General features: G+C 33.8%; 1 protein-coding gene across 3 annotated transcripts; it reads right to left on the bottom strand.

Moving 5' to 3' along the window:
- Positions 1-3,502: 3,502 nt before the first annotated feature.
- Positions 3,503-11,515, bottom strand: LOC133295910 (protein S-acyltransferase 24). Of its 3 annotated transcripts, XM_061494824.1 has the most exons (14): positions 11,036-11,515; positions 10,037-10,177; positions 9,721-9,833; positions 8,808-8,887; positions 8,516-8,679; positions 7,460-7,598; positions 7,251-7,350; positions 5,731-5,788; positions 5,518-5,595; positions 5,267-5,365; positions 4,534-4,612; positions 4,299-4,447; positions 3,978-4,196; positions 3,503-3,938 (listed from the first exon to the last, which is right to left on the bottom strand). In XM_061494824.1, the coding sequence occupies exons 1-14, from the start codon at positions 11,303-11,305 to the stop codon at positions 3,738-3,740; spliced, it is 1,890 nt and encodes a 629-aa protein (XP_061350808.1). In that variant the 5' UTR covers positions 11,306-11,515; the 3' UTR covers positions 3,503-3,737. The 3 variants fall into 3 exon arrangements, with proteins under 3 accessions (XP_061350808.1, XP_061350807.1, XP_061350809.1); XM_061494823.1 differs by having other exon boundaries at positions 3,503-4,196; XM_061494825.1 differs by having other exon boundaries at positions 3,503-4,196; positions 11,024-11,177.
- Between the last annotated feature and the right edge of the window lie 1,796 nt (positions 11,516-13,311).

Raw genomic sequence — 13,311 nt, 5'->3', positions numbered from 1 at the left:
AGAAGCCACCTGATGGATGACACGTGGCAGTAGCGAAAGAGTGAAACTAGGAGGATTGAGATAAGAACAGAGAGAGAGAGAGAGAGAGAGGGAGTGGGGTCATCCATGCGGGTCCCACGTCCGCTCCTTCCGCTATTAGTCTATTACGTACTATTCTCTTGGATCGTTCCAGAGTGCCTCTTCATCGTCCGCTAACGCTGTCGTTTCTCCTTTTTCTTTATCCACATCTATTTCACAAATTTATTCTATCTACCTACTCTTTTTTTAATATAATCACGTGTTTTCTTTTTAATCATGTAATACGTATACTTTGATTGTTTATAACAAACTAAATTATTATCTTAAATATTTTATTTTTATATAAAAATACATGTATAATGTACAGAATATTTGCTAATTTCTTCTAATTCTTGCTAAATAAAGGAGTTGTTTATTTTTCCGATACTAAATCCTCATTTTTTTTTCAATGAGCACGTGATATTCTTTAATCTTCTATTAAACATTTATTAATTATATTTAATTTATTCAAAACATGAGAAGTTTTTAAATATATTTAGTATAAAATAATATTATTGTATTGCATGACTGGATTCACTTCATAGGTATGAAGCTTGTTAGTTAGTGCGTTGATATATAATTAATTAACATTATAACGCAATCTAACCATTTAATTTATTTTTTATATAATTTTTTAAAACAATACATTAAATAAAAGTAACATTCGTATAATTAAAAATTAAAAAATATAAATATTTTCTTAAATCGAACCTACACTGGATGTGTTCAAGTATATATTTTGCTCCTGATTAAATATAAATGGTTTGTTTCAGTTTCATCTCATCACCTCTAATTCATGAATATCCCATTTAAAGAAAAATACATATATATTGTTTTCCTACCACATGATGACGAAACCAAAGTTGGAACTTGAATTCAGATCGAAATCAAATGATTATGAATGATACACCAAATCCGCTCTAACTTTGAAAATGGCTAACTGCGTGATCTTCACTACAAAGTTGAAGCATTCAAACTCGTCATTATGTTTTTCCTTCTTTATTTGGTGCATGCGTGATATTTCATTTTTTTATGGGAAAAAAACTGTTGTTACTGTAGAATGTTCTTTTTTTTTTTGGAAATATACTGTAGAATGTTCTTCTTATGCGACCGACTAGCAATATTTTTCGTTGATTTTATTTTATTTATTTTTTTAAAATATGGTAGGTCTTACCATATTTTTGTATAAGTGAGAGAAGACAAAATTGTCTTGTCACTGCATGCATACAAAATTCTTTTTCATTTTTATAAATAATGAGTTATATATTACTCTCGTGTTATATAAAAAAAGAATTGTAAATTTATCGATTTTTGTGTTTTTCTTTTTTTTAATAAATAATGAGACACACTACATAATTATATCTATAATATGAGATAATATATCCCCTATTGTATCTTGTTTTTCGCTTATAGAAATCATTTCGTTTTTGTATCCTTTTTAGCAAATCAATCACAGTTTTGAAGTTGAAAATATCATAAGAGAGATCCTTATAACTTGTCATTTTCTCTACTAGTTGTATTATTTGTCATTGTCATTTCTCTTTATTATAATTGGAAAAATACTATATGGATAATTATAAGGGGGGGAAATAAAATGATTAATGTCACTCTCATACTTCATTATGCTTGAAATCATAGTTACCTAAAGTTTTTTATTTTATTGTAGAAATAACTATTAGTTAATGATTGTTCAAGTTTACACACATAGCTCCAGTAATCTAACTTGTTGGACCTGTTAAAACGAATTTATTTTAGGGTTACTCGTTTTTACTGTTACGTAAAAAGTTACAGCAAATATATCTATATTAGGATATGGAGTTGGATCTTGAAATAAAAAAAAATTCCAGAATACGGATTCGGATCCTAATAAAAATAAGTGTTCCTGCGAATTTTCTAGATCTGCAACGATAGCAAAGCTATTAAAGACTTTATTTTATTTTATAACTTAAACATTCACACAAAAATTTATAGGAAAAACACTTCTTATATTGCATGAGAATTATTTTTTCATGTTGTGCCTCTTCGATTTGCGTGTAAAATATATTTTTTAATAAATGTAGGGCTCATCATTAGTTGAATCACAATATGAAAAAATAATTCTCATGCAACATAAGAAAATGAAAATCCAAATTTTATTGGGACTTTGCATCAAACATTAAAAATATTTAATTTTAGAGGTTTGCATTTGTCATTTAATATAACACAACAAACTTTCCTACACACACAAAATTTGTAGGGCCCACACTTTTTGAAGAAAAAGAAAAAAAAAAGGAAATTACGGCACGCAAAACGAATCTCTATAAAATTGCACAATCATTTTTCCTACAACATAACTCTTATAAAACCCTTAATTTTAAAGAGGAAAGTTTCTCCGATTGCTTGAGAAACTATTCTTCCTCCCATTGACTTACCAGAAATTGTGCCTTATTTTTTTTGAAGGGAAACTATTTTCTCGTATGATTGAAAATTTCTATTTTATATTGTGAAATATTGAAATCTGTGCTATTTCTTGGCCTAACTACTTGATATGCCTAAGGCATGAGAAATATTACCTTATAATTAAGGGAAAATTGTTTATCCTTTTAAATGACACAACTTATATCTTTTTACTCTCACAAAGAGGTGGGACCCACACCTTTATTTTTTTTTCAACTCTCTCTCTTCATTTATCTATTTCTTTTTCTCTCTTAAAATGATACAACTTTACATCCTTTAAAATGACAGATACCTTACCCTACTATAACTAATAACATCAATATGAAACTCTTTATTTTTATTTTTTTTTAACTATCAACACGAAAACAACGATAATTAGACAGTAGAATGTAAAAGAGAGATTTGAGTACAATCTTGATTTCACCAAGAGACAGAGAGAGTAAAATATTGATATTATCATTATCCATAACTTAGATATCGTTTATTGCAAGGAATCAATGTATAATAGCGACCAGCAAAAGCAGACAGAAATGTCTATTTCAAACAGAATGGCCGGCAACAGTATGAAGACACGTACACAACGCAAATTTAACGCTATATGACAATCAAATATGTTACTTATTTTTTTGATCAATGAAAGATAAGTGCAGAGCAGAATTAGGACAAACTGTTAAACGATTCATGTTTTATATTATAAAAAACAAAATTATTTTATATACATACATAAAAATATGTAAAATTCATAAATTCATATAAAATGAAGAAAAAGAAAAAGAAATTCATACATTTTTATATGTATATAAAAAATAAAATTATCTTCCACAACATTAAAAAAAAAAAATAATCCAACTTTTAAATACACCATTGACGATGGATCTGTCCAGTACTTCAATTTCGTCTCAAGCATTTGAAAACACAAATCAGTAGGAGCCTCATCGAAAAAAAAAATTATCCGTCAATGGACGAGCTTACATTAGGCAATCACCAGAAAAAAGAAAAAAAAACCCTCTTTAGCAAATATATACGAATTTCATAATGATTTCAAGTCTTATCAGCTTTAAGAACGGACTCAAATTAGTTACAAAAGGAGAAAAACAGAGAGAAGAGAAGATGAGTACGATGTAACACAAAATTGAACATGGTGGGTATGGTAAGAAAAGGCCACAATAAATGGAATTAACGTAGACTAACCCAAATGAGTGCTTATGATACATTACAATTAGGTACAACAAGACATGTAAATATCATGATGATGGTGCAACAGATCTGGTGTTCCGTCCAAGGCCAAGACCTAAGCCCAAAGGAATGCTGTCATTTCTGGTTTTGCCATGATTATTATGGCTACAATGCGAAGAATGAACATGACCGTTTGTATGACCATGATGTGTTCTGGAGTTGGTAGTGTTGGAATTCACATTAATAACAACATGGCCATTTCCATTGCCCTTTGCATATTCAGAATGAGAATGTGACTCTCCATTTGCCAAGTTTGAGCTGCTTGCAACGTGCATCATTCCTATACCCTCAGACTGACCTAATTCTTCGACACACTCCACATCTTCATTGTATCCATTGATCAAGAAATCAGAACAGTTCTTCTTGACACCATGATCATATGGATTTCTGAATCTACCACCTGGACCTCTGAGGTAGCTATATCGCATTGCATTTGCCATTTCATTTGTTGTAATATTGCGTGATATCTGGGGAAAGAAAGAAAAAAAAAGTAAAAAAAGACATCCTTCAGATCAGAGGCAAAAGAATAAAAAAAAAAAAAAAACATAAATGAGGCTTCTAAGACATACCTGACTAGCCTGAATAACTGTCAAAGCAAACACGCCGAAGAAGAGGAAAAAATCAGCAATTAGAAATGATATTGCACCAACGTGATTCTTACCAACATACTGAATCCATGCCCCAAATGAATGAGGAGCAAGTGGGCCAGTTAAAACTCCTGCACGCAGAATTTTAGTTTCTATCAGCAGTTTAAATTGCAGAAAAATGAACAACGTAACTCTTTATATCTCAAAGCACACATACTTGTAAGACAAACTCCCCCAGTAACCAACATTGCTGAAATTTCAAGAACAAGAAAAACAAAGAAATCCCATTTGTTCTTCTGCAATTACAAAGTGTAACAAAATCAGGTCAATTCAATAAGTCAAAAAAAGAAAATAGCATATTCAAAATTAAGGATAAGGAAGAAGGGTGGCAGTGAGATTAGGATGAGTAACCATCACTATTACTCCAGAAACCTAGTGAGATAGGACTCATAGTCTAGCCTATCTTACAAAAATGATTGACTGGATATAAATGGCTTATTGTAAATCACAAAAAAAATGGCTTATTGTAAGAACAAATTCAAATACTTCATAGTAGACAAGTACATATATTTTATATGCAGCTAAGACAAGATTTAAGCTAAACGGTCACTAGCACATCCACTCAATCAAGACTGACCAATCTAAACTGTTTGCACCATATAAATGCCCATGACAAATGTATCAGCAAATACGGACTTTTCTTTGGCATTAAAAGGTGAATTTATTGATACATGGCATGCTCCATACTTGACGGTCATGTGGTGCATAAAACAAATATTTGCAAAGGAAAAACAGATGGGAATAGGCCAGAGGAGAACAAAAGAAAGTCTAAGACTGATTTCTCATCCTCACCCCTTTCTTTTTTCCATAAAGTCAATGACAAAATGAAAAGTTTAATTTATTCAATCAACATTCAAACACAGCATGTAAATTGAAAATTCATCAAGTACCTTGCCAATGCAATTGGATACCCAAGGACAATGATGATCAAATTGTTCCACACAACGATCACAGGTAGAACAGTGTTTTGCACGAAGAGGCCTGACAATCTAAAGAAAAAGCAATATGAAAATGAAATTGTGTACAAAATAATTTGAAGCAAGGATAAATGAGCATGTGTAATCTGTGTGGGCAAGATAATAATCACAGGTGAACGGATTCATAGAAAGAAGTCAAACAATATAATGAAAGCCGAGAGAACCTTGCATGTTGCACAAAGCTGGGACCAATTTCCAGCTAGCAAAGCAGGATTATTTATCTCAATCTTCAACAGAGGCTCCTGCCATAAACCATTCAACATTTTGAATTAAATGGCGTATACATTTGTTGATGTAATCATAAGTAAAAAAAGTAAAAGGAAATAAAAGGAATGGGATGAAGCTGAAAATTAAAGTAGAACAGAAAAAAAACTCACTTCATCTTTCATATTCAGAGTGTCATGCACATTCATTCTGATATAACCTGGATCCTTGCTGTTAAAAACAATACAAAACAAAGAGAAAAAGATCAAGAAAACAAAATAAAATAATAAAACAAACGAAAACCGTTTTCAAAAAAATATGCCAGGTGTTTAGAAACAAGTTGCAACCAGATATTCACAGAATAAGCAACTAAAAAATGAAGTCGATTGAACCCAGAAGAATAAATGAACAGGGTCAGAGAGTTAGACGGTTGGATGTCTGTTTAGTTAGTTATGGTTAGAATCTATCAAGAGGATAGGTAGTTAGGCACAGGGGTTCAGACTTAAATACTGAATTTAGATTTGAGGGAGGCACAGTTAGCAAAGTAATTAGGCATTGACTTTATATTTGAGAGAAAAGGGAACTCTTTATGAAGGGGAAACCCTTGAAAGGATAATTCTCTCCTTAGGTTCTTTGTTTGTAATTCAATAAACACTTCCAAAGTATTCTTATGATCTTCTCCATTTACTTTCTGTTTTCCTCATCTCTCTCCAAAAGCTCAGAACCCATTGCTGGGTTCATAACAGAGCTACTATAGACTATGCAAATCTCATTGTGGGTCAGTTCACACTGAATATTTATTACATATTGACCATCATACATGACAAACCATACAATCTAGGAGTGAGTACCATCAATATTGTTATCCTGAGATTTTGAACACAAAGGATAAGAAAAGAACTGTTGAAAGGGCTCCATAAGACATCAAACAAGTACAACTTTACAAGCATAATTTAAAGAAATATTTGACCTACAGTCAAAAGGAAGCTACTTGGAGAATGTACATCAAGAAGCAAGCATCAGTGGATTGTAAATGGACAGATTCTGTCATACTTGTGAGACCCATAAAATAGCCATATAATGATCCAGCTATCCTAAGGGTAGCAGGGAAAGACTACATGGATGTACCATAAAATGCTACATAATGAATAATCATCAGTGGTCTGGCAATTACAACAATAAATATATATAATTGATATATGGAGGGTATTAATCTCCACATAAAAGTGAGGAATCTAACATCCTCCTATACACACACATGAATCAACTTTGCCCAAACCACTAGTATGCAGGCAGCCAATTAAATACATGGTAAATGATCTCCTCCATACAACTCACATGGAAAAGAGGATTAGTACCATGAAAAAGATTTGAATAATACATTGAATGGTTAATCTTACATATGGCTACATAATAAGAATTGCATGGTTCAAACAACCAAAAATCCACCAATTTTAAAATCATTCCATATCATTCATAACTACCTCATTATAATTACAGAATACACAGAAAATCCAATTGAGATTTTACTAACGACTCTAGAAAAGCTAGAAAAGGTCTCTTGAACCCACAAAAAGATGAATCAAGTCATATTAAGCTTTTAAAAAATAAGATTTGATCCTTATACATATAATGATAATGGCCTAGACAGTATTCATGAGAAGCTGTAAAGTTTAAACTCCATATTACTTACCTGCTACACCTGTAAAACATCACCAATCCAACAGTTGCAAGTAAAACTCCAAACCATGCAAGAAGGCCTGATGCAGCTGTCAACTTTGGCATATTTGTTGCTGCAGGAAAAGGTAACAGAAAATATAGCAATGATAGTAAGACAACCATCAAATAGAGGCATCACGTGGACACATAATTGGTTTCATATTTGGAAGTCAAGGTAGATACCCAAGATGACCGAATGAACATAGGTGACCAAGAGCAGAAAAATTATGCACCAAAGTACAGGAGCAAGTCCTAATTTGGATATCTTTCCAAGGCGGCTGTTCCCATCACAGCGTTTGTCAAGCAACCTTCGGGCATTTCCCTACACAACAGATTTAGCAAGAAAGTAAAGCTTCTTATCTATGATTGGTCAACATATGAACCAAATAGAAAAAATGTTCATCAGATCTTATTCGCAAAAGGTCGCATTATTTGTAAAGCATATCTTCAGAAGCAGCAAACTTATATAAATGTCAACAGTAAAAAGCAAATCCACAGTAGAGATGTAGATGTACCATCACTCATTAAAAGATACAAAGTAACTATTTTCTTACAATCTCTCGATCAAGCATACCCACACAACATAACTAAGAGTCTCTTAACAATGGTACATGACCTTATGATGTAACAACTATGAAGTACAAAGAGGGCAAGAAGATATTCTCTTCTTCAGCATTTGCAGTTTTGCACGTTCACCAATTACACTTTTTTTTGTACATTTGTATATTAAATATTTTGTAAAGGTTAAAAGTTAAGACACCATACAACTCTTAGTACAAATAGCTTTGGTAGGTCACTTTGTTTAAGATCTGAAGCTGTTTTTGAATGGTGATAAAATAAGACCAATTTTAAAGATTTTGTCGAGACATAATCAACATTCATCCCTCACTCATCTAAAAAAATACCTTTTCAAAACGGACAGGTTCAAGCTGTAAACTGTAATATGTGAATATTTAATAGTAGAATTTCAAATACATTATCAATATGTATTAAGGCAGAAGCATGCCAGTGTCACTAAAACCAGAATAAGAAAGTATGTCAAGTAAAATTAGCACATCAACACTGAAAGTACATTTCTTCATAAACAAAACACGTGAAAACTCCACTCAGGCAACTAATCTACAAATTCAATGAACATGATTGCTTTTCAGGGGGAAAACAATTGAAAAGAGGGATGACTAACTGCCATCAAAACGCATAACTAACCAAACTAAAATATGTTGGTCATAAAACACCTACAAGGAAAAAAGCAACTTGTCTGTGATTCTTATCAGAAGCAAGCTGTGCTGGTGTAAGGCCTGTGTTATCAGTCACCATCAGGTCTTCCTTCTTGCCAGCCTGTACTAACACAGTACAGGCCTCCAAGTTACCCCTAATAGCAGCCCAATGAAGAGGAGTGCAACCTGAACAAATTAAGGAAAATAAAAACTAGAATAATGCTTTGAAAATCAAAGATCAATTCTCATTTATATTAGTTCATTAATAATTTCAGCATAATAAAAGGAGTTCAGGATAGACCATAAGAACATACCCTCTTTATCCTGACGTCCCCTATGTGCATCAAGAAATAACAGAAGACGTATACAATCAGCAAAACCTTTGTAAGCAGCCCTAAAACGCAAGCCAATAGGGAAGAATCAATTCAAGCACTTAAAAAGTGCAGATTTATACAAATATTTCACTTAACCAGAATCATTCAAAAATTCAGTTTAAAGGGGAAATGGGCATGTGAAAACAGGTAAATAGCACAAAGGAAACTAATTCATTAACATCGTACATTGAAAAAATTCACCAATCGCAGAAAAAATTTAAAAAGAAAAGATTAGTGTAACTTCTAAGATATTATCCTGAGAAACAAAAGGACATAAGCATAACTGGATAAAGATATAACCAATATATTACAGAGAGAATTCCAAGAAAAAAATACAAAGAGCATTGCTACAAATGTAATGCAAATAATGTATTCCAGATGCTGCTTGGCATACTAATTCAAAGATAATCCTTCATGATGGGTAATATTACATGGACAATGTGCCAAGAGAAATAACTCAATGTTCATGACAAACATCTTCATATTGAAATAATTAACCAAGGAGAATTAAGACCTGCTTGATTTTAAAAGAGTTTCCAAATTTTCCTTTACAACTTGGGAAAATTGGGACCAGCTTCCTAGACAATGTTTTCATTAAAACTCTACCAAATACATTTTTAGGTTCATTTTTTGTTTTGAATGACCAAACCAACTGCACTTTCAGTTTGCTTGAAGAAAATAAAGGACATCATAAACCAGTGAAAATGTGGCAGAGGACACATACTTAACATAGAATCAGTCAGTGTATCAGTTCAAACAATGGGTGTTTGACTGCAGAGCAGAGTGTAACAAAGATAAAAATGAAAACATTCATTTCAACAGGAAAAACGTTGAATCGCAAATTCTTGATTACCAATGCAAGGGGCTTCTTCCGTCATTATCAGGAACATCAGGGTCAGCATTCCATTTTGAAACAACGTGGTAAAGGAAAGCAGTTTGACCATATTGAGCAGCAACATGTGTTGTCTGCATCCACATTTATTATAATTAGTTAAATTAACATTTATAGCAGCATGCTCGTGCTTCGAGTGAGAGGAGAATCTGAAACTACCAATTTAGCATAAGTAACCAGATACAGATGAACAAGTGCAAGGGATACATAACATAATTGAAATTCCTCATCCCAGTGATCTCCTGAATAAAAGGAAAAACAATCAGATCAATCTAACCTGATACCCATTCATATCGGCAGCATTCACTCTAGTACCCTCTTGGAGTAAAAGCTCCGCAACCTGAATAGCACCCCGAACCGCACTCCAATGTAGTGCTGTCTGGCCAGTATGATCCGTTGCATTTACATCTCCCCCATGCTGTCAATCACAACCATACCAAAACCACCAATCAATTTGGAATATCACATAAATAGAATGTGAATATAATTCCATACTTATTGTCATGCCAGACATTGAAAATTAAAAATATACATATACCTTCAATGCAAAATAAATAAATAACGCATTCAATTTCCATTTCCACATCACATACATGACCAACAAGCTAAGTCAATGTAGGGAACCTTGAGGTCACCACCCCAAAAGCTAGCTCAAAGGATAGAAGTGCTCAAGGCTTTATAAACCCCACACTAGTTGCCTATTCAACCAATGTGGGATCCCCAACATTGCCGGTTTGCGACCCCCTTTAACACTGACCTGACGGTAGCCCTTTCCCCATTTGGGGCGACTTCACCCACCTATCAATATTCAGTGCCCAAAGGCACCTTAATCTAGCTTATAGGTAGCCCTTTCCGTGGCCTCAACTCTCAAAGAAAGCACCAATATAAGGGAACATTGAGATCTCCACTCCAAAAGTTAGCTCAAAGAGTAAGATTGCTCAAGGCTTTATAAACCTCACACTAGTTGCCTATGCAACCAATGTGCGATCCCCAAAGTCAAGCAACCTATAAAAATTCGAACTAAAAGCATCATCATCAATTTCTCTACTATATCCCTCCTAACCTTAAACAACAATCAGTAACTCTTACACTATCTATTCTTTCCTCTCTTTTTTTGGAGCAAACAATCAGTAATTCAGTGAGTGCCAAAACAATCAATGCATTCAGAAAACAAGCTGAGATGAACCCAAGGGAATGCGGGTAACAAAGAAACGGTACGAGACAAGCTAAAAAACGCATGTTAAGCAAACGCAATTCAACAAACCCATCAAAGAACCTCAATGATGTACTGAGCAGCGGCGGTGCGATTATTGAGTGCAGCCCACTGAAGCGCGTAGTAACCCAACCCATCGGGCTCGGTGACGGGACAACCCTCTTGCTCTACCAATCTATGCAGCTTCTCCAAATCCCCATAAGCCGCCGCAGTGTACACATCGTTCCGGAGGCTCTCTTCCGTGACTACATCGGCGTCGGAGGCGGAGGCCGACGCCGGCGATTGCTGATCGCGGGATTGGACCTCCTCGACGACCTCGATCTCGGACGACATAGCTATGCCGAAGTGGGCACGATGAGTACAATAGGGCGTTGATATTGATCGAGAATTTGAAATCCGATTGAACCGTTGACTTTGAAGGGGGGCTTGTGATTGAAAATTCTGAGGAATGGAGAAAAGGGGATTAATTTCGAGGAGAGAGATAGAGAGAAGGGTTTGGGTCGTGGCCGTCCCTGTTGACCCTCTGAGGACGAAGGAACCAAACCCACGCACATATAATACGGCTAGCTATGTAGCTATCATGATATGGAATGCCACTTGGTGTTGTTGGGGAACCTTTTCTTTTTCTTTTTGTTCCTATTCCCTTACCTTCACAAAAAATTGTAATATCAATCGAGAAAGTAACTAAAATTATATTTGCATGATTCTATTATTACAAATAATAAAATTAATCGGAAAAAAAAAATATCATTTATGATTGTTCTTTTGAGCTCATTCTTTTTTTAAGGCACCATTACGCACAAAAAGGGCATTAAACCCAACAAAAACAAAAAAAACAAAACAAAAAACCTTAATAAGGGAGAAGCACATTACGCACTCTCCAAGATCAGCCACGTATAGAAGGTAGATTCATCTGGGGGTTCTTCGAAGAAAATCTGGTTGTTGAGAAATTGTGTGTGTTGAATTGTTGTAATTTTGAATTATGTCTTATATATGAAATGTTGTAATTAAGTGTTTAATAATACAACGGGATGAACTAGGTTGATTGAGGGGGTTATTGACCATTGGTGTATTATGAACTATCCTTGGAGGGGATGTATCCGAAGAGGTTGCCTCTTAGGAGTTTCATTGGATACTCAATTGATGTGTGATTCATCGAGTGATCCTTGGATACAGGATGCACAGGAGGCTGGTATGCCTACTAGTTCTGGGCCAATAATTTATGTCATGGGCTTTCTTTTGGGGATTGGATCTTAAGATGTTGACTCTTGGAAGTCGCGTGAGGGCACCAATTTGAGTGTGACTCAACGTGGGTCATGGTGCACAAGGTGCACACATCAATCAATTTTAGTTTGCATTAAGAGACTTGAAATATGAGTTTATACTCTACAACCACCAAGTGGTGGGATGATTAAAATATGCTAAGAGTGTTATGTCAAGGTTTGGCATGAAAGGTAAGATGTCTTACACCATTACATAATCTGTGATGGTGTTTTATTTTAAAAACGTAAGAGGTGATATCCTATTGCATGTTTTATTTTATTTTATTTTTTAACAAATAACAAAATTATATGTTTCATTTTGAATCAATTTCATTGAATAATTTATTAATTAATAGAAAACTATTAACTATGTAAAAATATTAAATTTGACGTATATTTTTTTAAATAATTCATTTTAGGGATAAACTAGTCTTATATCACAGGAAAGAAAACAATCTCCAGCTGATAGTTCGATTTTTGTGCAAAATATTTTTTCTTATTTTTTTTTGTTATATGCGGACCCCACAAAAAATTTTCTCTCGTCGACAGAAGACAAGAACTCTTCCGTAACAGTAGAGTCACTTTCCCCTTCATTTTAAGGTATCTTTAAAAACTAATATGTAAATCTCTTAGAGTAACGATATTTGTCACCAAATGGTGGTAGCTCAGTTGACGCATGGGAGCTAAACGGTGGGGTGAAAGTATGTGTTCGAATCTTTCTAGTATCATCTTTGGGAGGGGTTTAAAGCTTAATCTTGAACTCGTCCCGAATCAAATTAGTTGCGAAGCAATGAACCGATTGGAATATTTCAAAAAAAAAAAAAGTCACGATATTTGTCAACGAACAAATCATTTTTGCTCCATTCTTCATTTTGAAAAATTATATTTTGTTTTGCTAATAGATTGATACATGCTAAATTTTAAGAGTATATCTTTTCTTTGAAACTCATAGCATCATTGGTGGCATAGTTTTGAATGTTTACTATAGATTTAAGACTTAAAAGATAAAATATAAATGTCATTAGGATTGATCTAGTGGTGAGTAATTTAGGTAGATTGCATTAGATTATGAATTTT

The sequence above is a fragment of the Gastrolobium bilobum genome, unplaced genomic scaffold (assembly GCF_033153095.1).
Source record: "Gastrolobium bilobum isolate Gb01-03AN ecotype WA unplaced genomic scaffold, APGP_CSIRO_Gbil_v1 utg2195, whole genome shotgun sequence".
NCBI classification, from domain to species: Eukaryota; Viridiplantae; Streptophyta; class Magnoliopsida; order Fabales; family Fabaceae; genus Gastrolobium; species Gastrolobium bilobum.
This window is presented reverse-complemented; position numbering and strand designations above follow the sequence as displayed.